Below are 25,955 nucleotides of genomic sequence, written 5' to 3' on the forward strand. Positions count from 1 at the left end.
AGGGGGGGGGGGGGGGGGAGAGGGGAGAAAGAGAGGGTATATATCCAAAAACACATAATTTAAAGATTATTTGCATCTAAACCCCTCAAATCATGGGTATTTGCATAAATGCCCCCAAATCTTAGTATTTACTACCCATCAAATCATCAATTTTGAAAAAGATACCCCTAAAATCAACAAATCATCAACTTGGTAATAAAAACATGACTATTTTGTTGATAATGTTTACATTGCGATTACGAATTAGCTTATCAAAGTTGATAATTAATTACTTTGAGGATATTTTTTCACAATTGATGATTTAAGGGATAGTTTTGCAAATACTGAGGTTTGAAAGGTATTTTTTGCAAATACCCATGACTTAAGGGGTATATGTGCAAATAACCCTAATTTAAAATGCTCAAAACTAACCGGTGATGATTGGAGATACCTTATTCTTATAATTTAACCATTTTTCATACCATATTGTTGCTGGAGCAACAAAATATACGTTATTGATAAACATATATAGGTAATAAATATATAAATGTGATAATTTAGCCTTTTTTTTAACCTAACTTACAATTTTCCTCATTTCCCAATTTCTCTCCTTCTTCCCTAATTTCCCTACTTTTCCAATTTTTTTTGCAGGCGGCCATGAAAGCTCTCTTCAAATCATACAATGGTTCTTCAAGTCACAGTGCTTCTCAAGAGAAGGAAACTAGGGTGTGATTGATTGGGGTAAATAATAAATAGTGAAATTGGGAGATTGTCTAAAGGTAAAACATCTGAAAACCGCCTTAATTCTGGACGATTACCAAATACCACCCATAACTTTCAAAAAAGCATATAAAAAAAACTTAAATAAAAACAAAAACAACAAAACAAAAAAAAAAAAAAAAAAAAAAAAAAAAAAAACTGTAAGAGTTTATCATAAAACTCTCTTTAATATTGAGATTATATCGAAGAAAACCCTCTTAAAATCATTATTTTTAGGGGGTTTCTTGATAAAATTTCAAAGTTAAAGGGTACTTTAATAATCCCTAAATTTAAAGGTGTTTTTTATACTTTTAAAAGAACAAAATGATCACTTCACCCTTAACATATTGATGAATTCTCAAGCTGTCTCCTAAATTATCAATTTACCTATTTTACCCCTTAAAATATGTTTTTGTGCCAATGTGATCATTTTTTGAGTCTAAAGTTAAATTTTTAACAAATTAATGACATTGTGATATTTCTTTACTTTTATTGTAATTTTTGCAATCTAAAAAATAATTTTTTTAATTCATAACAAGGGTTAAAGGATAAAATATTTTGAGACAAAATAGTTAATTTTTTTTAAGTTCGGAGAAAAAGGAGATAAACTAACAAAAACCAATGAAGAAATACAAAAAAAATACGGTTTTATTTATTTGTTAAATATTTGACTTTGTACACACAAAATGATCACATTGAAACAACAAACATAGTTTAAGGGGCATTGACGGTAAATTGATACTTAGTGTGCAACTTGAAAGTTCACCGAAACTTTAAGGAGGAAGGGGTCACTTTGTCCTTTTCAAAATTATGGGGGTGGGTGTAGCTCATAATCATTGAGAGTTAAAAAGGGATTTCCTAATACTGGGCCTTGTCTAACTGTTGAGGGGGTTACGTTAAATATGGGGGTTACGGTTGACTACTTTTCAAAAAATAAAATAAAAGACAACTTAAGATACTTAAGCGCTATTGTTTAAAATTTAGAATATTTAAATATAAAGGTGGCAAAACAATCAGGTATTTAAATGCCCATTAATAAATACTACACAAGCATAGCTATCGAAGCTTGATGCTATTGAGAAATCTTGAAGATCAGAAGCTATGACTTCGTACGGGAAAAAGTACAACATTTCAAGAACCTCGAAGGCTCGTTCATGATTCATAAAATGACAAAAAGTCAAGTTAATATATCCGCCACTTATTAGAACAGAACCAAGATTTTGTTCACCAGTTAACACCACCAGGCTTGGTCAGCATGCCGATCTTGACCCTTCAATCCTGTCAGTCTACGCGAGAATTTCAATCTATTTAAGGATCAAATGCCAACTACAACAAATCACCATTCAGACATCTGGAGCCATGAACTGACCGCAACCCTACGTCTCAGAGAATTCGGAGGAAGTAAATATTGATACAAAATCGCAAGAAAGCGATAAAACGGAACAGGTAAAAGGCCTGCGTTATGCATCAAAGGAAATGCGTCATACTCGTTAAATCACAAACACAAGGAAGCCCTATTCTAGCAACGAACAGTTATCTAGATTACAACTAAAATCAAACAAGTGAGGAGAAATACAGGAGCCAGAATAGGCGAGGAATGGCAGCAATAAGTGTCAATATCCGGAAAGGCACCTTTTGCCCATTTATGCATCATCGAGTAAAAATAGAGAGAAAAGAAGAAGAATTACACAACCACCGATCAGATCAGCAGCACTCACTCGCCCCTTTCCAAAACATTATGCGAGAAGAATCAAAATGATATTTGGCGAATTTCACTCTTTCAGGCGAGAAAGGACTCTTTCTTTGTGTTGTCGCATACATATATAAATGCTCGTAGGACAGAAGGGCTGCTTTAAGATGTACGGATGTAGTGCTAAACATACTAGCCACCTAAATCAAGCAGCCCCTAACATTGGATGCCCGACAGCTGCTGCATCAGTCAACTCTTCTGCCAGGAAAAAGCAAGCAGACGCTCAATTCCATGTCATTTAGGATCAGTTCCTACCGTTTCTTTATCGTGATTAATGTCGCCTACTGCAGACGTGCCGATCGATGGCGAAGAGTTGGGACCAGTGCTTATGGGTTCTTTTTCAAATTCAGATGAATTGGTAGAATGGCTTTCATTACTAGATTCTGGCACAGCTTCAGAAGCCAAATTAGTAGATTCAGGAGGTTCGCAATTACTCACATCTGATAAAGCTTGGTCTTCCTGATTCTCTGCTTCAGCAACATTAGAAACATCTGGAGTTGGTTTCTCATTAGGTATATTACCTGAATCGGATGTCTCCCTCCACTCAACCCACTTAGGTTCCTCCTCTGTTTCTTTAGATGAGCTGGAGGGTTCAGCACCATTTTCAGAATTTTCCACGGGCCCATTCTCTAAAACTGAAGTTTCTGTTACATTTGAATTGGTAACAGGATCAGAGGGACCAGACAATTCTAGAGATGTCGCTGTATCAACCAGGTCCTCATTCTCACCAACAGTAACATCATTGGTCTCATCAACATTAGATGATGGTGATGCAAGAGAGCCTGCAGTGTGATCATTGGCATTTCTGTCGTCCTCAAAAGCAAACCAGTTTGAATTCGTAAAGAGTGAACTGCTGCAAGAACAAAAAATATTGGTCAATCCACCAGACACAGCAGATTCACAATTTGCGCTAGTGCCTACAAGGTTTTGAAAGAAATATATGGCTTCAAAGAAACAAAAACAATATGGACCTCAAGGAAAAAAGTTTACAGTAAATGAAAGCAAGCATAAGTTCCCTTAAACCATGGATATATTTTATGAGTTTTAAAGCATTCATGAGTAGTTGTTTAGAAGTACCAAGCGATTGGATATCAAAAACATAAAATCAAATACTTTCAGCAAACAATTAGAACTTCCAACTGAAAAAAAAAAATCCAGAAAAGTTGAAAAGGATTCACGACTATTAGATGACAAATATTTCAGATGAAATTGCAACAGAATCAGAATGGACTCGCATCTTTGTAAGGAAAAATAGCATAACTACATATAAAATTAAAGTACCTATCCTGATCATCTCCCAGACGCAAGGATGAAATCACTACCTCTGCAGATTCATCATCAAAGTAGACATCCTGCATTGAAGATTACCAAAGACGGGATTTAGACTTTATATAACGGGGCAGGCTTTTATTCAGTAGGTTGGGCAGGCAATCAACGTATTTCTCATCCTAGATCATGGTAAACTTTTGAACAACTAAACTCTGTTAATAATCTAAAGTGGCTCCTTCAAGAGTTCGTTATCATCAAGCATTTTAGATTAAAAAAGATTGCCCAAATCCTTGGACAGTGAGATAGAAGAGGTGCCATTATCCAAAAAACAATAAATTAATCTTCATTTACTGTTACAAGTAAAAGAGGTGAAAATCTGATGAAAGAAAGCATAAAATAATAGGAATCCTCAATAATAATACCTCATCATCTCGTTCTAGTGATCCATGTGCCTGTATAAAAATCAGGGACAGAATATAGAAGACTGCTTAGTACATCAGGTTTATAAACCAATATAGATCATAAAAACTTTCAAATGGCACAAAGCTAGAGACAAATGCTAGAAGATCCCTTGTTTACAGTTTTCTTTTGGCTGTGCAGCTGCGACTGGCGATGTTCAGCATGTGTCTTGATTGGTGGGTTCTGGCGTGTGCCAACCCATTTCTTTTAGGGCGGGTGGTATTTCTTTCTTTCCTTTTACTGTGACAGTTTTTTGTTGTTTTTTTTTTGTTATTTGTTTTTTTTTGGGGGGGTGGGGCCTGTGAAACAGGTTTAGTACTCCTACAGAAACTGAAACAATTTTTTACCTCTTCAATATCATCATTACTATAAATTCCATAACGAAATGCTTGGCTCAAGTTGTTAGCCAGTGTCGCCACATCATAATCCCTGTCACGAAAATCTTCATCATCACTATCCCTGTTTCTGTCATGTAATGAAGTGGGACGCCTGTAGAAAAGAAAAGCACGACCAAAAAGTTCTTCAATTCCACATACAGACATTATATGAACACAAACCAAAAGGGAGAAAAAAGGAAGAAAAGAAATAAAAGGCGAAAATACAAAATGCTAGTGTCAGAACATTGTTGAAGGTACTAAACAATTTGAATACTATCTGACAGACATCACCAATCACCATAATTAATCTCAACAAAATAAATGACTTGGGGAAAAAAGAGTAGTCACTCCACAGTATAATTTTAACTTAACAGACCATTTTTCACGACTTTAGAGTTTTAGAACTGAAGCCTGTAACATCAGAGGAACATCCAATTCCAGCCTTTCCTTTGGAGAAAAAAACCTACAGTGAGAACTCCCAACTGGGACTGCCCGTAAGCAGCCTACATCTTCTTTCAATCTTTAGATGAGACAAAGGCTTTACAATAATGACAAAATAATGGGGGTGAAACTAAGAAACAAACATCTAAGAGCGCTACAAACTTAAACACACGTAGCTATAGAGAAACCAAGTAATATGTTGAGGTTTATTGGGTTCAAAAGCCTTGCATTTCTGACTGATAACCAAAATAACACATTTTCTTAAGTTAATTGGGCATAGAACAGGATGAAACTAACTTGTCCATAGCGTTTTGGGTGCTTACCTAGCACCCGAAATAGGTCATACACAGGGTTGAGAGCCCTATATCCATACCTGAGTATCATATGGCTGATGTATATACTTCCTTAACTCTTCCCATATCAAGATTGCATTTGATATTGTGGGCAAATAAAAGGATATGTGAGTCCATTGGAATAGATGGCAGTATTGGTAGACGCCAGAGAACATCATGCCTTGGTCTTGGTTCACACAAAACCAATCTTATAGGTTCAACCAATTCATTTGCAGGTTAGACCAGATTTGAATTTTTTTGGGTCAACCTAAAGTTTAAATTTTGGAGCTGAAATTTTCTCTCTCCATTAATCAGAATGGGAAGAGTTAAATCATTTCAAACAACACATTACACGCAACACCTTTTAATCTTTATTCAACTAAATCCAAATTACAATCAATTTTATATCAGCTATTGGCCCCAATTTCAGCACTGCTTTGGATCGATATGTGGCCAAATAACTGCGGAACTCAGGTAATTGGAGCTGCTGAATCCATCCCTAGCTTTCTGGGTTCATACTTAAGAGTGAAAAATTACATCTACCGACTAAAGAACTATTCAATAAGGAATGATTACCAACTAAAGAACTACTACTTCAACAAGGAAAGATATAAAAGTAATATGCTAAAACCAGAAGCACAGAACCCCTCGCCAGGAGGAAAATATGATATAGAGGTTAAACTAGCCTCACATTACAGTCATAGATGAAGCACTATATGTAATGACAGGAATCTAAAGATTATATTAAAAAAAGCTACAGATATAACTCTCGGCAAACATGCTAGCGGATTCACTCCATATGCTAGAAAGTGTGTGCAATTTCCTAAATGCATAATAATAGGAAATTTACAGATTATACTCATCAAAATTATAGATTATAACTTTCTCATAAATACAATCAGGTCAAAAAAGTCATCAAAGTAGTGCTAGAAAGGAAAGAATCCAATATCTCTGCATATTGAAATAGCACAGCAATTCAATGAAACTACAGAAAAATTTGTCAAGAAACATACCCGCAAGCCCATTGATAAATGTTTTCAACTGCATTACGTTTTATTAGGATATTTGTATGCCAATCAACCCACTCAGTATTTTCCTGCAAATCAATAAAAAGCTAAATTGAATCAGTTTTCTTGGTTCAAGAAAATGAATCTCAATGCAACTACAAACTAGCAATGTTTTCAACGAGACAAAACTCTAGATAAGAGATAATAGGAACTTTGAATAATACAAAGGTTGCAAAATGTCAACACATGCAATGATGCATGCATGAAGAAAATATATACATATGTACATTTGACAGTCTGTGAGTTATAAATGCACAGCATACATAAATGTAACATGCACACGGTGCTGATCGCACAGGAATAAAAGGCCTACAATCGCAAGTAGGGAGGAGTACTGTGAATTCATGAAGAATATTTAAGTGAGTGTCATGACTTCAGGAAGGGGGGAAAATCATCTGATGCTGATAGGTGATCCACTAAAGCCATATCCACATTAGGACATGTTAAGCAAAATCAAACATGCAGCTGCAAAAAGTCAAAAGCTAACAAACATGAAATAAGGAAGGTAACTCTACTCAAGAACCTCCTAGAGCAACTTAAAGCTTATGTTGTAGCCTTGTAGGCAATGTTACATTAAACGCAAGGCGCTCCTAGGCACCGGACTTAGCGCCCAGCGCTTAGATGCCTAGGCGGGCGCCTAAGAGGTATCTGGGCGTTTTTTTTTCTTTTTTTCTTTTTTTAATTGTGATACTTGAAGATAAATATATATATACTCAATCAACAATGCATAAATACAAAAATACCAACACATATGCTATCCAAACTATATATATATACTCAATCAACAATGCATAAATACAAAAATACCAACACATATGCTATCCAAACTATAATAGTCAATCAAAGATGCATAAACAATGCATAAATACAAAAATACCAACACATATGCTATCCAAACTATAATAGTCAATCAAAGATGCATAAATACTAAATGGCAAGGCATATAAACTCTCATGTATATACTTAAAATTAAACTTAAACAATTAAACAGTTAAACTTAAATAATAAATTAAACTTAAATAATAAATACAGTTAACCAGATTCAATGTGTAATTCTTAGACAGAATCTCAAAACAAGAAATATATAAACTTTCACATGTGTAATTTCCCTTACTGTTAACTTATTTTTGTAGGTCAAAAATTGCAACTTCATTCGTTATTGCTGCAACTTCAAAAACTGCAACTTATTATTGTTCTATTTTGTAGGTAAAAAACGGCAACTTCAATGCTGCAACTATCACTACTGTTGTGTTTCAATATGTTGTTTCTCAAGGGCCTTATTATATTAACAGAAAAAAACTTTGTATGTACAGTTGTAATCTTTGAACAAATGCAGAGGATGAACATGACAAAGCCAAATGTAGGGACCATAATTTTATTGATCATGAGAAACTACAGCAGCAGTCATAAGTCTGTTGTGGTGATGCATATTATGTTGTACACTCAGATACTTTTTCATATGAAATAGGAAACTTATAAGCTCTCCGAAATACTCCAATGAGCACGGAAAGAACTACAACCAATATTGTCTTGCTTATATCAATTCTGAAAACTGTTTAACAATCTTTGCAACTGTAGGTTACCAAGCAATGCAATAGTATATTTGATATATGGAGAAAAACATCAATATGCCCGAGTGAAATGTAAACTGATTATAGGAATAAATCTGAAAATGCTGATCATATTTTTCTCTGAACTTAGCCTTCATAGTTAAAAAAAACAATCCAAATCTGTTGCAGTTAATCTGATTGATTATTTAGGGACTGCTACTGTCATAATGTATTTTATACATAGTTTACACACAGTTTAATATTAACTTAAAATTAAACTTCAAATTAAACTTAAACAATTAAACAATTAAACTTAAATACTGTTTATATTTACAGACCCTTTACTTTAGTCCTTTACTTACAGAGATTACAACTGTATAAGGCTTCAAGATGATAACGAGGGCAAGATAGAAGTCGCCAAGTCGGAGATGAGAACGAGAACGACGACGAGTAACTTCGACGAGATCGAAGACGAGCTCCCAGGTTGAAGACAAGCTCGGAGGTTGAGATCGAAGACGAGCTCGACGAGATCGAAGACGAGCTTGACGAGATCGAAGACGAGCTCTCAGGATCGAAGACGAGTTCGATATTCGTGGCGGCGTTGGGTGAGTGAGATTAGGGTTTTGGGTTTTGGGTTTCGGTTTCGATTTTGGGTTTGGGTTTTTCAGCGCCCAGGCCTTGTTTTTTTCCTTTTAATTGTGAGGTGGGCCGCATAAGCGGCCTGCTCAGCCTTGGACGGCCGCCTAGGCGCTCCCACCACCTAAATGTGGCCGCTCAGGGCATTTTTACACGCCCTAGGCACCGCCTCCGCCTAGGCGGTCGCCCAGGGTGTTTTTTACAACACTGGTTGCAGGTTCCATTAAACTAGATTGTCCGCTCACCAACTCTAGCATCTCAATATATAGGGCCTATTTGGCTTCTCGTTAGTTTACTGAAAGATTCACTAAAGTGATTTCAGTTTCATAAATAACAAAAAATAAGAAGAGTTTATTTTCTGTAACTCTTCTTGTCAAGTACAATGAGCTCACCTTCTTCTAAGACAGGCTTTTAAAGGCAATCAAAAAACAGTTGCATTCACTTTTTCTTATTTTTTCCAAAAATAAAACTATGCAAGCATTACAATATCACACATGTAAAATAAATGCCTAGGCAAGAGTGATCAAACCTGTAAATGAGCCTGAATTATATTGTTGTTATTCCCAAACTGAATAATCTTGTTAGCTATTCGAGTCAAGTGTCCAACATTTCCTATCCGGGGAGGTGATCTTCCCTGTGCAGACACTGTCGGCTGCAATTTGAAGTAGCCAACATGAATGATGATAAACAAAACTTCAAAGATGCATATAGATATCATGCTTTCACATAGATACAACTAATGACAACATAGACAGCCTGTGTGTGTATGTGTGTGTGAGAGAGAAAGAGAGGGGAGGGGGGGTTTAAAATGGAAACTCTATCTACAATAATTACCTTATTACAGTCTGTAATTAATGTTGATTGCTTTTCCGCTGCAAGAATTTTACCAACCACCTGGCATTCATGGAAAAGGTGCTCCACAAGCACAGTCCTCTTGCTCTCCAGACAAGATCCTATGATGTTCTCCACATAGTGATGCAAAAAATTATTGAAAGGGTACCTACGACCAAAGAGATAAACAATGTGAACTTCCAAACAATTCCACAAAATTCAAAAAGAAATGTCAAGCAAAAGCAACTTACTCAAAAAACATATCTAAAATGCGTTGAATAGCTCCTAGCCGAATTAGTTCTTTTTCAGCAGCTTCACTTCCAATTGTCAATAGAACAGAGATGAAGTCCACAATCTAGAATCAAAAAGGAAAATTTTTACATAGCAAATAGAATGCATGAATTAAATGTACTTCACTCACTTCACTCATGAAATGTCCTTAATCAGATTTTTTCACAAAGTTCTTAAGAGAGATTTTATGTATTGGAAGTAGCCAAACAAGAAAAACTACAACCATACCAGCACACTAGGGAAACTGGCAAACATATCAAAGAACATAGAGATATTCTAGCCGATACATGTATCATTGCTTGCTTGACAAACATGCCTTCTTACCAGACAAAAGTATTATTGCTTCCACCTAAATGTACCTCATGCATGCTGTTCAACCATGAGAGGGTCGCCATGCTAGATACTCTGGGTTCAGAAAGACATGTAAACAGAAGAAATATCCAACGGAAAATATACAAGAGGCTGAAGGTGAGTTTTTATAGCCTTAGGCACAGTGTCATTTTTTTGGAATAAATAGGAAAGCACTCAGAGAACTAAGAGATGGCCAACGATCAATGAACAATAATTTGGAGATAGATCACTGCACCAATCTGATTGAACTGGACGCTTGAATATCAGAATTTGGGATCTTGTTGAAGTGGTGGCAGTGGAAGGTATTTTCTATTTCCATGATCATTTCTCTAACACAGGTACAGTTATTCTGCATGATTTTCCTAGAGTTAGTGATATCCCCAAGTCTAGGTTTATATGGGAGATTTCTTTAAAGTACAAGAGAAGTGTAGGCGGTACTGGTTGCTGTCTTCAACTCTTATTTCATACTAGATTATGACTTGTTCCAAGTTGATTTGCATCATCCGAAAAGAGTTTCAGAAATATCGCAAGAAGTCTGTATGAAATTTCCTCCGAACTTCCTCCCAGGTATTTAACATGAGCTAGGACAAGTTTCAAAGCTAAAGAGATAAAACTTTTGTGTTAACCTAGTCCAACAGCCAAATTCTCCATGTACCACTCCCAGAAAACCAGTGGTGCTTAAATCGGTGTCGTGATCCTCTCCTTTTCTGTTTAGATCCTCCTGGATCAGATTAGTACACAAGCTAGTAACTCCACTGAAAAGAAGGAACCCATATGATCAGGGAATCCAATTCATCTCCAATCTCAGAAAACAAAAATGATCTGGAAGAAGACGACTCTCTTTGGAGGAAGGATGTGTTCTCCATGCCCAAGTAGGAGAGGAGTACAATAGTTGGAAAGAAAATTGATGACAAAGTATTGGATATCATGGAGACAAAGAATGAAGTAGTTGTTGAGAAAGGAAAATTGCAGACAAATTGTAATATAGTGCTACCAAATAACACTGTTATAAATAGCGGTAAATAGCCCCGCAATAACGACGCTAATAGCGTTAGCGGTCCCTTCCCGCTACGCTGTCGCCTGATAGCGATAACATATTACGGAATATGCGTTTTTCGCTTGCAAAAGCGGCCAATAGCGCATCACAGCAGTGAATAGCGGGCGATTGCAGGCAAAATCCACTTTTTGATCGCTATTTAAAAGTAGTTTGAGATTTATTTTTTAAAATTAAACCCAACCCGAAACATCTACATCCCACCGCCTCCCCCGCTTTCCGGCATTACTCCCGCCGCCTCTCATAGCCTCTGGCACCTCCTCTTACCGTGAGATTCTCCTAGTCCTCTCACCGCTTAGCTCATCTTCTCGAAGACGATGACTCTTTTAACTCTAGTTGTCTTTGGTATTATGTGATGGTTACATGTCTATTTTATGTTTAGGATCTCTTTAAATCATTAAATGCACTTCTAGATTTTCTAAACTTTTCTATAACTTTTCTTATTTTTTTAATATTTATACATATCTAAATTAGACTGTTATTTGACTTTACGCTTTTTACCGCTATTTTGCTGCAATAGCCCATAACCTTGCCAAATAATAATTTGGTCTAAAGACAAACTTAGATGGGAGACCAGAGGGGAAAAATTAACAAAAGATTGACCAGTGTATCGGATAGAATTCTGACTAGCAAGTAGCAAGTAAATGACAATAATTTAACAGGTGAAAAGAGTGTGGAATGAGATTGATAAATACAGGTGATATATGTTCCCATCCCACAAAGAGAATGTACTACTATCTATCAAACAATATTGTAGCACAGATTATCATAATATTTTAAACCTGCAAATTAACTTAAGAGAGTTACTTTTAAACTACATGATTAATATTAAAATTATCATGTAGACATTATATAAGAACATAATCTCACACACAAGATCAACATAGTACAGGAGGCACCAAGGGGCACAGAATGAATATAACCCCCTTTGACCTGTCTCTACATGGATCAGTAAAAAGACACATCGTTAGAATTTGCTTGGAGTTCGTTACCTTCAGGCGATGCTTTCCAAGAGGTGGTTGTAGGCTCCCATAAGTAGTTGGCAAGATGGTTTCGGAAGAAGAAACATCCAACAACTTTAGCAAATCACCTGCAATGACATATGGACAATATCTGCTTTATGTACACTTACACAAAAACACACATTTAATTTCCAGTAATAGGAGGATTTCTTCAAACAAAAAAGGGGTCTAGAATATCCAAATTGTAATCTAATAGGGCAGGTTGAAATTTATGTAAATGGAATTTTTGAAACAACTAGAACAAGGCCTTTATCCCAAATTTTTGGGGAAATGAAATTATTGAAGAATCAGAATTATAATTGACCAAGAGATGCTACCAATTAAGAATACTCGTTTCATCACTAAGCCTTTTCCCATCAAGATATAGCCATCTATAAAACTAATCTAAGAAAGCTCTAAAAAATTAACCTAACATTTACAATCAGCTACCAACTTAAAAATTGATCCTCTTAACTGCGGCATATTTAGTAAGAGAGAGAGCCCCCAAAAAAACAGCACTACCTTCATCACAAGCAGGTAAAGTCATAAGTGCTCTTAGCGAACTCAAAAGTCTGTTTTCTCACATGAAAATGGAAATATTAACGTTCTAATAATTAAATAGAATTTGCAGAAGAGGAAAAAAATTAGAGTATCAAAGACAGCCAAAGACAATGTAAAAAAAACGAGATGCAAATTACCTAAAAGTTATGCAACTTAAAACCATTGTTGAATGGAAAACAATTTTGCTTTACATAAAATAACAAACCTTAAATTTTATGTAATCTTTTGAAATAACTCAGCGACGTCATGTCTCAACCTTATTACAATGAAGCATACACTACTCAAATATATTGTACGATATTTCAATATAACATGTGTTATTTCAATATAACCTACGTTATTTCAATGTAACATGAGTTATTCAGTATAACCTACATTATTTCTATATAATTGATCATAGAGACTTCAGAATATTTTCTTTGTCTAAAACTTGAAATAGTTAAGTATTTACTTCTGAATAGTTTCTCAAGACTTAATGACTTCTTTAATTGACATGATTATTCTTGTAATGGTATATTTGATACTAATGAAGATTATATTTATTAAAACAAATGTAAACTTTTTTGCATTTATTAAATATTTAAATAAACGGTAAAACATGTAACCTACATTATGACTTATGCTAATTGTGTTACGTCAAGTGTTATGTGATGTGTGATCTTCATTTTCAACATAAGACACTTTTTAAAGATGACCAAGATATTCTGAATAAAATTCAACCAAGCAGAATGCATCTTTGAAATGAAAATAGAAAGGAAACATTTCATGACAGGATAAGCCACCTACCTAGGCTCTCCAGCATCCCATCAACCATCTCTGGATTAGCAGTAGTCAATGACCCATGACTGAATTGGCTTCGAAATGATTGATATGTCGATGTCACTAATCTCTTAGGATCCAATAAAGACATGCATACTGTTAGCGAGTGAACAAGAACAGATTTCGGTCTTGAATCTTCCAAAGCATGACGCAATAACCTTCCCACAAAACTACAAGGGAAAACAGAGTGCTAACGTTAGCGAAGGTAAAGTAGAATACAGAAGACAATAAATGATCCAAAAGAGAGTAAACCACATGCATCTACATAGGAAGTGTTGCATTCATTAAATACCAGGCAATGGAAGACTACCTTGGGCTGCAAATCTTAGTAGCAAGTCCTGGAGGAGCGTTCCGAGTTATTGCACAAAGGACTTCAGCCGCATTGGCATGCACCTCAGGGGAATCCTGTTTGAAACATGGAAAGTAGAATGAAGTTCTAAAATATAAATTCTCAAGCAGCATCTAAGGCCAAACTCCAAACCCATATAATTGAACCCATCATTAAAACCTAAAACTTACTTCACATATTGAGCATTAACAGAAAAATCATTTATCAATCAACTTGTAGACATAAAATAACTCAAATTTTGGAAACAAAACTAGCCGAAAACTACATAATACATTTTTCTTGATGTACTGTTATTATTCTTGCATTAACTGAATTTTTAACACAACCTTCTTGACCTTATGAAGCAGTTGTATGTAACATACTTTGTGGTACTATAAGCAATTATACATACGAGTAAAAGATTACCGATTTGTATTGTATTGATTTGACTATTACCCTTCTGTTTAACGACGTCGACATGCTAAATCACATCACAACATGACCAGCATGCAAAACCCATTGAAAGACGGGAGATTACAGCACTTCATCAGATTCTTCTTCTAGGGAAAATCAGAACAATTAAAGCAGATGACATCAGTATAAGAACTCACCGATGAGCTAAACTTGTCAACAATCATCTCAAGCACATTCGTCTCTTCTAACCACGGAATTGGTTCCGTGTAGTTGGAGTACATATTTTCATCAGCCCCAATTAGCCGAATAAGTACCTGTTCATAAAACCGATATGACGAGAACTCCAATTTTACATAGAGAATGAAGTACATAGATGAAAAAGGACAATATTCAAAACTCTAGATGAAAAAGGACAATATTCAAAACTCAGTTTAGTTATTAAGTAAAATCTTACCTCCATAATAGATGTAATGCCAATCAGATCAACCAGCTGACAGAAAATCTCCTGATGATCCTATATAACCAGAAGGTAAAATGTTCACAAGAATTCTAACAAAAGCAACAAAAAGGCTTTCTGAAACATTGCTACTCCAAGAATTACTAAAAATAATGACAAAAGAAATAGAGGATGAGGAATGACAGTGATGCAGTTCTGCTAAGAAATAATGAAAAAAACAAAATAAAATACATTAACAACAACAAAGCCTTTGTCCCAAATGTTTGGGATTGGCTACATAAATCTTATTCTTCCATTCCGTTCTATTTTTTACCATCTCCTCCGTTAAGTTAACCATTATCATATACTTCTTACTGTTCTATTAATTGCTCCCAACCAAGTTCTTTTAGGTCTACCTCTAGATCTGTATGTCCCATGAACTATAATATTATCACTTTCGCTAACCAGTGGACTAAGAGGTCTCCATCGTAGATGATCAAACCACCTTAGTCAATTCTCTTTCAATTTATCCTCAATAGGAGCAACAACTAATTTACTGCGGAGACACTCATTTCCCATCCTATGTTTTAGCGAATACCCACAATACCATTGTATCATTCTCAATTCTACTTCACTAATTTTTTGCACATATTTTTTAATTGCCCAACACTTTGATCCATAAAATATTGTTGGTCTTATATGATACACCACTCCCCTAAAAAGCAGGGAGATAAACAAAATTGCTACTTATTAAGTCTGTATTCGTCTACTATCACGGATACAGGATATAAATATTTTTATACCATTCAATGAGGAAAATTAATAGTCCATATACGCCAAAGTTGAATATTGATACAGATTGAATTAGAGAAATATATACGGATACAAAATAGACATAAGCGGAACATGAAAGATTATAAGTCAAATGATACATGGGTTGTTTACATAAACTAAACTTTCTCAAACCAAAGTCAATCAATATCTCTGACATATTTAAAAAGGGTGAACTTAGACCTCTAAATCCAAAAATGGTTTAATCTAAGGTCAAAAGAACTGCAACAAATTGATTGATATTTTTAAAGAATACTAAGAATATGCTAATGGATATATGGAGATATACTGAAAAATATCTTGCGAATTTTCAGTAGATTCATCATACTCGAAGTATCACATGTTTAATCATTGTACAATAAACAGACTGTTCGACTCTCATAGAACCTGAGTCAAATTCACAGGTACATGTATTCAAATGTGGTCCAGGATATTTTACTTATATCTATATCTTAATTAGTGTCCTATCAAAAATTAAAGAAGACATCCTTATCCACATAATACCGGATTAGATATGTCGTATTCATGTCCATATCCTATCAGATACAGATAATGATATACCCTTGGATATCCATAGTCTTTTGCATTTAGTTATGCTTCGTATATCCTCAACTGAAACGACTTCTAACTTTTATTACAACTAGTATAATGCACGTGCTTTGCACGTAAACGTACATGTTTTAAGCTTTGAATATTTTATTAAATAGTAAAACTATGTGTTAATAAATAAAATTTTATTGTAATTGAAATTTTTTCTAATGATCGCTTAGTGTTAAGCTTCTTTTAAATAAGTCCCCAAATCTAAAATTGTTCTTAAATAAAACTATCAATTCTATAAGTTCTATAAAATATGCCACTCCAACTTGAAAGTTTTTAATTTAACTCTAGATTAACTAAACTAAATTAATCTCAATAGATTTTTCCTAATATTCTCTAGATGGTTATACTTGATACCTGCAACATATTACAATAGTTACTTCTCATTATAATTATTTAATAGGGTAAATTACACTATTTTATGAACTTTCAACTCATATAAACTTTTAATATTACACAAAACACTAATGACTTTTCTGTTTCAAAGAAAACCCCTAATAACTTTCTAAATTTTGCTAATAACCCCTACAAATTAGAACCAGAAAATGTCATAACAAGGCATTTTGAAAATTATTGAGGGCTTAATGTAATTTATCTAAAAGACATTGGAGGTACTACATAAATTATTACGGGTTTAGTGTGATTTCAAAAGTTCATAGGGTCTATTTACTACAAAATGGTGAAAGTTCATGGGGGTTTACTGTAATTTATATTATTTAATATTAAATTTCTTAGTTCAAGTAATACCATTAAAATAATTATATTGCCTATATATATATAATATTTATCTAATTTAATTTTTTAACTATGCTCTTAAATAATTTAGTACTATTAATATTTTATAAATCTTCATTATACTATTGTATTAATAGTATAATTATTAATCTTAAATAATTTTTTTATAAAAAGATTAGTTTTCAATCACTATCAAGTATAGATTATTTAGTATCATCAAATAATCTTTGAGAAAATACTCTAAAATTTATATTAAATTTTGTTTATTTTTATTTAATAATATAATACTAAATAAATAGTGTAAGCCATAATTTATGTGATATTATTAAAATAATTATACTATTTATGTGATTTAAATTTTATTCTATTTATTTTATTGCTCAGTGAATTATAGTATATTTCTTCATAGTATTTAGTAATATATTATTCTATTTATACTATTATTTTAATTATTTTATTATAATTCATAAATAAATATTATAATAATTTAATTGGTTACTATTAATAATTGTGTATACTTACTTTATAGATTATTTTATTTCATTATTTTTTAAATAATTAATAGTTATAATATTATTGATAATTATAATTATCTAGGAAGGTGATGAGATGCATAATTAATAAGATGTTATATTTAATAAAAGATTAATAAGAGATAATGGCATAATTAGAATTTATCAAAATTTGAGAGGGCAAAAATGGAAATTAGAAGTTTTTAACACCCCAATCCTCTTTTTATAGTAGTATAGATATAGATATAGATGTACTCATTTTTTATATTGATTTTCAGCAGTGTTGTAAATAGCGGCCAATAGCGGGGCTATAGCGGCGCGAATAGCGGTCGCGGCCCTTCAGCGCTACGCGTAGGGGTTTCGCAGCTGGCTTAAGCGGGAAAATCCGCTATTCATTCGGATAGCGCGTAAAAGCGGATTTTAGCGGGTTAAAAGCGGGTTTTCGCGGTTAAAAGCGGGTTTTCGCGGTTAAAAACGGATTTTCGCGGTTAAAAGCGGATTTTTGTTGTTAAAAGCGGCTAAACCCACTAAACCCGCTATCACACATATTATGATGCTATATTTCTTGAATTTCTTCATAGTTTCATTCATACAACAAGCTTATTAATTGTTATTTATTGATAATACAAAAAATTTACAACTAATTGAATTTTTAGATTTTTTATGAATTTTTTTATTATTTAGGATATTTAAATATATTTAAATTTGACCGCTATTTGATTGTGCACTATTTGCCGCGATTTCGCCGTAATAGCCCGATATAGCCTTAGCGGTACCTCGCCGCGACGCGCCGCGATCCGCTATCAGTAACCTTGATTTTCAGCATATGTCCCTTAAATCATCTCAAGAATTCTCAACCTAACTTTAGTGAGTGAGAAGTATAGCCAGTTGTAAGACCATGATAGAAATTTCCCTTTCAATTTCTTCGGTATTTATCATGAGAATATACTCCAACACGTGTCCACTTTCATTGCTCCAATTTTGATTCTATAAACCTTATCTCGCCATTAGTGATTGATCCTTGGAATGGAAATGGCATACTTAGGCATTTCTCATATGTGAAATATATTGTTATTTTTTCTTGTAGTCAATGTTTTAAATGTCGGTCGCCATATCAGACATGACGGTTTTAGCACCAAACCGCCACAATATTGAGCAACTTATTGCGAATGTCGATTTGAGGGTAATATCAGGGATATTGCGGATCGTGACAGACAAATCGGGCTTGATCACAGGCTCAAAATTGCGTCCGGTATGAATTGTTTTAGTTTTAGCCTTACTGGATTTCAAATATAAGGTTAGAAACCACATCCAACCCAACCCAATTACCCTATTCCTAACACATAAACCTCCTAATCGGTCTTTTAGGGCAAAATTTTGCCCCAATCCATCACGACTCATAACTGAAGCATCTTCGTCTTCAAGGCTTCGACATTAGGGTTCTCTCTCTCTCTCTCTGACGCAACTAAGGCTTCGACTAGAAACTAGGTTTTGGGGCTTCGGCTAGAAACTAGGGCTTGAAGGCTCGTCACTCATCAAGTACTCCCTCCCATTTCTGTCTCTTCATCTTTCTCTCCCTCTCAATATCCTTATGTCCCTCATATTCCTCTCTCCCCCCCCCTTCCCTCCCTCCCTCCCTCCTCCCTCTTTTCCTCCCCACACTCTCTGGCCCTCTCTCCCTCTCTAAGTCTCATCCTCTGAGTCTCAATCTCTATATCCCTCTCTATAAGTTTGTATTTGAGTTATATGTTATTTATTTACTTTAGTTTAATGTAGTTAGGTATTTGGGTTCGAATATGTTAGATATTTGAGATGGAACGTTGATTTCTTTTATACTATTAAATTGGTACAGTAATAGATTAATAATGTGGATTTGTTGAATAGTTTCTACAATCGGTTATTGATCCTAAACATCAAATGGAATTTACTCTTTTATATGTTTAAGACTATAGGATTTATTAAGCTTGCTTAGATTGCATTTAGGTCATTATATTATGCATATACCCACCATCAAATATGGCAATCCAATATTTAGTACATATTCCCCAACATATCCCTGATTTTCACTATTCAACATGAATTTTGACCATCCAACATGAGCCCGACATGGATTTTAACCGTCCGACATGAGTTGGACATCCAACATTTAAAACTTTGCTTGTAGTTTTGCATCATTAGCTATTCCATTTCTATATTATGCAAATTATAAACATCTTTGCCAAACTCCCAATTATGATCAATGATCGATCTTCTCGGAGGATATGATATTTTTCAAAGTTTCTCCATCAACAATTTCAAATATAGGCTTACTTCTCATAGTTTTGCAAATTTTAATTCCAACATCCATTTCTACAATGAAGACAAATTATAATCTTGTTCTTTTGCTCAAGGGTTCGTATATTTCAAACTCTTTTTGATAAGCTTACATTGTGGTAGCTAATGTAATCCAAGTTGCACATACAAGCTTCTACATCCCTTGGGACCCACTTTTACTGCAAAACTCGACAACTGGCTTGGCTCTTTTAGACATATAATCATATAGATGTAGTCCAAGTTATATATACAAGCTTCTTAACTCACCCAACCACCACCCCTACAACCCTTCTCTTATTGCTTGCAGGTTGAACGATCGACTTTGCTCTTTGGGACCTAAAGTCCCACCCCCCACCCCCCGCAAAAAAACTCTCCTCACCATCACTAGACTGCGAACGGCATCACTGTTGCGCATCTCTTCAGATAACACCTTCATGAAGCATGACTGTTTTAATAGTATCAATAAATTTCAAAACAATAACGACATGCAAATTTAACTTTTTTTAAGGATTCACATATATGATCAAGTTGTGTGTTGCCTGCCTAATAGGACACTCCTCCTTATGCTGCATATGGATCTAAAGTAAAAAGTTGGTCATTAGTCACAACACAGAGTTCATATCATCCCTTTCTACTTATATTAAAGTCACATAGTCTTGGGGCTTAAACAAATAGAAGAAAAACATTTCACTTTTATGACAATAGTGATAAAGGCATCCATGAAGTTTAAAAACCACCTAAAAATTTGAGCAATCAAAGATAGGTTTATCCAATTGAACAAAAAGAATTCTTACCTTAACATAATTCATTAGGGGCGTAGTCTTCCGTAACATCAGGCATATGACAACCTAATAACAAAAAGTAAAAATCTTCATGTTCACATTGAAAAAGTCAGGTAGCAAGAGCGTAAGACAATATTACACAAGATATTCCTCAAAACTATAATTCTCACTTCATCATCTAAAGTGGGTAATGAAGAATAACAAAAGATAATGAGCATACCTTGCTAAAGTAACCCGCCAACAATGTACTATGTTGATGATCCGGTTTGAGGAAGGAGAATAGCAAATCCATCAGCTGCAAGGTAGCGCGCAAAAACAAGCAACGACAATAGAGGCGATAAAGAAAATCAGACAACGCCTTACATTATAACTGAATCTACATAGCAATAAGATTAGAAATAAATTATACACCTACGGAAATATGATACAGACGAATACCTTCTCATCCTCTACTAATGTTCTTAGTATGATATCAACCTCGCAAGTAAATATCTCACATGCAATAAACGGAAACCTGTACAAGAACATGGAACCAAAACCCAAAAGAGTCAAGCAATTTAGAAGGTATGTAAAAGTAACAAACTTCACATGTTGATTCATACTTAAATGTTCTCTTCTTTTCCACATCCTCTGGAGCTTCCTCTACGATATAGCGAAGCAATTGCTCCACCTGAGTTCTCTCTCGCAAACTGCAAATACAAATGCAGTAATGAAGTTAAACAAGTATCAATGTAATATAGATGGAAGATAAGAATGTAAATATGTTGTGTTTATTACAGCAAAGCGATCCCAAAAACCTGTTTCTTTTGTCCACCACAAAGAATTTGTCATAATTATTCAAATCCAAATGATTTCATCTTCAACTGTCTCATTTATATCAGCTAATTTTATTTAAAACTTGGTGTCAGATTTATATTGGACTTAGGTTTGACTTTCAAATATGAAGATCTAATAAATTCTGCTGGATCCTTTATGTATATACATACCAAGACAACGATACTGACTTATGGCTTTATATTGGATTGAATTACGACTATATGTGACTTAGAGATGCTGTGAATGCATTAGTGTTGCCTTCTTAACATGAATTACAGGTCCATTACAATAAAAAGTTTAATGCAAACTTTGACTTTTATTCCAAAGAAAATGATGGAAAAATGACGGGAAAAAAGTTTCTATTATGTTGCAAGCAGAGAATTAAAAGGAAAGAAAAGAAAAACTAAAAGGAAAAAATATGATGTTTCTTTTCTCTAGCCCTTCTCCAATCTGCAGAAAGTGAGATAAAAGGCATACTCAAAGTCAATCAGCTTCTCCTCGACCTCAAGGATCATACCACCCACCTCCCCATTCCCTATCTTGCAGGGACTTCCGAAAACACCTCAATTTCATCGTTATCATTATCAACACCAGCGACATCCCTCAGCCCTTGCCTTCTCCTCTTAATTCATTATCCACAACCTCGCTCACTCTTCGCAGCATATTCTCAGCTGAAATCAATACTCAAATCCTTGCAAGCGGCCTAAATTACATGCATATTCATCATTCAATCTCTGAGCATATCCGACCTCAGCATTATGGGTAATCTCTTAACGTTCAACCCCTCATCTCAGCAGATTTCCTGGACTAGTTTCCTTAGACTTCAGCCTCAACCGATTTTCTGGTCCAATTACTCTCTCTACACTTCACCATAAAAATTATTTCATTCATTTCTTCATTATCCCCTCACATTCCAAAGTCAAACAGTTAAAACTGCCTTTAAATTGTTTTATTTTCTATGTCTACTTCTCTATCTTGTTGTTTTCATATTCCTAGCTACCTTTGCAATCAAACATGTTCGTGATAGGCTAGAACATGTAGGCTTGACAAAAATGAAGTAAATATATGCAATCAAACATTGCAAACATGCAAGCTTGATAGCCGTGAACTAAGGATATCAAGTGAACAAGAACAACTCTAGCAAATTTTGAAATTGAAAGTGCTCTTAAGCGTACGCTTTAGTAAACAGGTACACATTGGCATTCAAAGTGTATGCTTTAGACAATAGGGACACTGACATTCATATAACTCTTCCATAGTCAAAGTTTCTAACAATGAATATATCTTACATATTTACTTTCTAATTTGTCAACATTTGAACAAATGAATAACTTCAACATTGAAAAAAAACATGCTAACTCGAAATAATGTGTTACACAACATCACAAGCCATGTAAGTTACATAACAATAGCATAGATGCATCTTAGCATCACACTACTTTCATATAACGTAGTATGTGCACTATTTCAATAGCATGCATAATGTATTATATAATTTTATACTTTCTAATTTGTAAGGAAGGAGGAACCATCTCACTCTCTTTATTAGTAGCTTAGTATAGCTTGTATTAGTATTTTGATATTTTATTTGATATTTTCATTTTTTATTTTTAAATCATGCCCCTAATTTATTAAATGAATGACAATCATTTTATATTTAGAAGGCTGAAATTCACAACCCCCCTCCAAAAAAAACAAAACAAAAAAGAATATTGGGGCTTTCCCCGACAAAATCCTCAATACTTTGTTTTTCCCACTAAACACCAACAAAATTTCCTACATAACCCTCAAAGTGAACAAAGTGCCCTTCGGGCCAAAAAAATCCTTTTCCCAATTGTTTCAAATATTTTTTTTACAAAACAAACCCTCACATTAGGCAATTTACAAATAAAGCCCTCCTCTTTCTTTCTCTCTATCTCACATAAGGAAGTTCGAACCTGATGTGAGGTTCTTTTTACAAAAATATTAATTCAAACGGATAAAAATTTTTGCTTGAGGGGCATTTCTATCATTTTGGAATCATCCAGAAAATGTTTTTTGTGTTTAGTGGGAACAAAAAGGAATTGGAGAGGAGTTTGTGGAATTTATGCTATTTAAAATTTAGAAACAACAAGATATTTCATCTATGTCGTGTGTTCTGCCATATATGCACCTTACAATATCAATACTCCAAACTCACGCAGATCATTTTTTTCAACATTGAATAGCTTCTCCATGGTCAAATGTGTATATAGCTAATTTGAATGACTTCTCCATGGTCAAGGCATCTAGTAGCGTGTGCATCACAGGATTTTGATAAACTTACTCATTGATGAGTGAACTTCATTGCCCCTCCTCCACGCCACCACTAAATTATATGAGCAAGATCACATAACATTTCTTCCTCCACAAACATTCCCTCCACCCAGACTATATATTTTCAATTCTATCCAGCTTGTGATTAACAAGTAAAGATAGTCTACTATACAGGTCAATTATTCAACACCTTCAAACTTTCTAGCTTTGAGGGGTTTTTACGTGCAATCACTAAAAAAAAATGTAAAATGAGCGAAACATACACTTAAAATGCCTCACGACATGGTAAAGTTCAAAAAATAAAAGTGTAAGCAAAACTGCTACTTACAAATTAATGAGGCGGGTATTTAGCGCTTTGCACTCTTGGATTATTTCATCCTCATCAAGAAGCTCTTCCAGTGTGTAGTTTTCCTTGTCCAAAATAGTATCCACCTGACAAGGCCATAATATTAGTTATAATTGCACTAATCAAAATTATCAAATAACTCCAGATTGTTGAAACAATAGTACACACAAAACAAAAGACTGAATTGTGAATTAAAAAAACAAAGTGCAGAAATTTCAGACAGCACAATAATATCAAGAAAGTGCGGCTACAAAATTACGAGAAAAACACAAAGACTCACACAGTTGACACTGGTTAGGTTTGCACATGTCATGAAGAAGCTATTGAACTTTTTAATAGTATTAGTAATGGGATACTGAAATTTGTTTGACAAAATAGGCACCATGTGCAGGGGAAAGGTCTGAAACTTAAATATGTTTTCTTTTGGGATTGATTCCACATAGAACCCATGTAGAATCACATCGTGTCACTTATTGGCCCTCAAATTTGACGTTGGTAGATAAACCAGCCTTGGATCCCAGCCTGTTTATGTATTCATGTCGCAAACAGACCACTTGATTTTTGAATTCAGATGCAAATAGTAGAATGGGTCTGTCTGCTTAAATCAAACTTGAAGGGTAATAAGTGGCGCAACACAATACTACAAGGGGTCTATATATAATTAACCCTCTGTTTCCTTCGAGTAAATCTGAAACATAAAAATCACGAGACAAGTACTTCTCTAGAGCAACAATTCACATGAGAAGTACCTAGTCGTGTGGATTTTCCTAGTAAAGTCCACATCAGTAAGTAGTTACAATAAAAAGAATAAAAATGCCAGCTTTTTCTTCTTCTTCTTTTTTGCCCCCTTTGACAATTTCATCTACTGCAACTCTGAATTTTCCATGGCAATACACGTATGCACGACAAAGAACCCAAAAAAATAAGAACGTTTCACAGCTACTTAACAAGCAATTAACTAATAAAAACAAATCAAAATCCCTAGATACAATCCCATCCGTAACAGATTAAAGCGAAATCTTTCATCGATTGAAAAAGAAAAGAAATTGTTAGAAACTTACGGGAGAGGCCGTGGACAATCCAGTCATTCGCCAAAACATCTTTGCTGGGGCCTAATCGATAGATCCCAATCGCTACGCCCTTTATGCCCTAAGACTCCTCAGATCTACGAACCCTAGGATCCAATCAATTAATCAATCGCGGAGATCTAAAGCAAGACGACGATTTGAGCTCTGCGAACAAAACCCTAGGGATTGCTTCTATCGGGAATCCAAGAGAATATGAAACCCTAGGAGAGAGAGAGAAGAGAGCGCGGATGGATCAAAATAGAGAGAGATTTGGATCGAAAAGGGTTATTAGAGAGCGAGAGAGAGAGAGAGAGAGAGAGGACCCAAGGGTAAAAGTGAGAACTTTTCCGATATTATTAGATCATCAGATTATTATTAAAATTCCTTTATTATTATATTACTGTTATTATCGTAGATGCAGATATACAGACATTACGTGGATAGTAGGTTCAAATGGGGAGATAAAACAGAAACAATACAATAAAACATTCATGTCACCGATTTCACCGAGATTATGATTTCCTCAATAAAATAATCAAACCTTATGGATTGGTGTAAAGCCAATTTGAAACTATATAATTTACTAGTGTGTAGTTTGTGCAATTTTTTTAGTTCTGCTACAGTAATTATTTTTTTAATGACATATCTGAAAAGCAAAATCAGATTTTTAATTATGGAAAAAATCTATCTCGAATCCATTAATCTAAATGTCGAGATAATTTCAATTGTTTGATCAATGCGTATATTTAAATATTCAGATGCATGCTCAGATATACACCTATTTGTGTTCTCTAAATGTATCCATATTTCTTAGATACGGGTGCGAAAACATCCGTGGATATCCATATTTTTTTTTTTTTTTGCATAGGTAGATTTACCTACTTATAGGCAACCAGAAGAAATTGGAATCTTATTGAAGTGCATCTTTTTCTAACAAAATTAATGGCACAAATTAC

The 25,955-nt window shown here is 34.4% G+C and overlaps 1 protein-coding gene across 2 annotated transcripts; it reads right to left on the minus strand.

Moving 5' to 3' along the window:
• On the minus strand, positions 2,172-25,316 carry LOC109822967 (serine/threonine-protein phosphatase 6 regulatory subunit 3-like). Of its 2 annotated transcripts, none has more exons than XM_020389254.1 (19): positions 24,994-25,316; positions 23,915-24,018; positions 21,078-21,164; positions 20,914-20,989; positions 20,696-20,770; positions 20,488-20,541; positions 14,724-14,783; positions 14,467-14,583; positions 13,838-13,932; positions 13,495-13,697; positions 12,139-12,236; positions 9,702-9,805; positions 9,454-9,619; positions 9,149-9,271; positions 6,380-6,462; positions 4,564-4,705; positions 4,180-4,209; positions 3,770-3,840; positions 2,172-3,338 (listed from the first exon to the last, which is right to left on the minus strand). In XM_020389254.1, the coding sequence occupies exons 1-19, from the start codon at positions 25,030-25,032 to the stop codon at positions 2,723-2,725; spliced, it is 2,343 nt and encodes a 780-aa protein (XP_020244843.1). In that variant the 5' UTR covers positions 25,033-25,316; the 3' UTR covers positions 2,172-2,722. The 2 variants fall into 2 exon arrangements, with proteins under 2 accessions (XP_020244843.1, XP_020244842.1); XM_020389253.1 differs by having other exon boundaries at positions 2,172-3,341; positions 24,994-25,315.

Source organism: Asparagus officinalis, chromosome 8 (assembly GCF_001876935.1).
Source record: "Asparagus officinalis chromosome 8, Aspof.V1, whole genome shotgun sequence".
NCBI classification, from domain to species: domain Eukaryota; kingdom Viridiplantae; phylum Streptophyta; class Magnoliopsida; order Asparagales; family Asparagaceae; genus Asparagus; species Asparagus officinalis.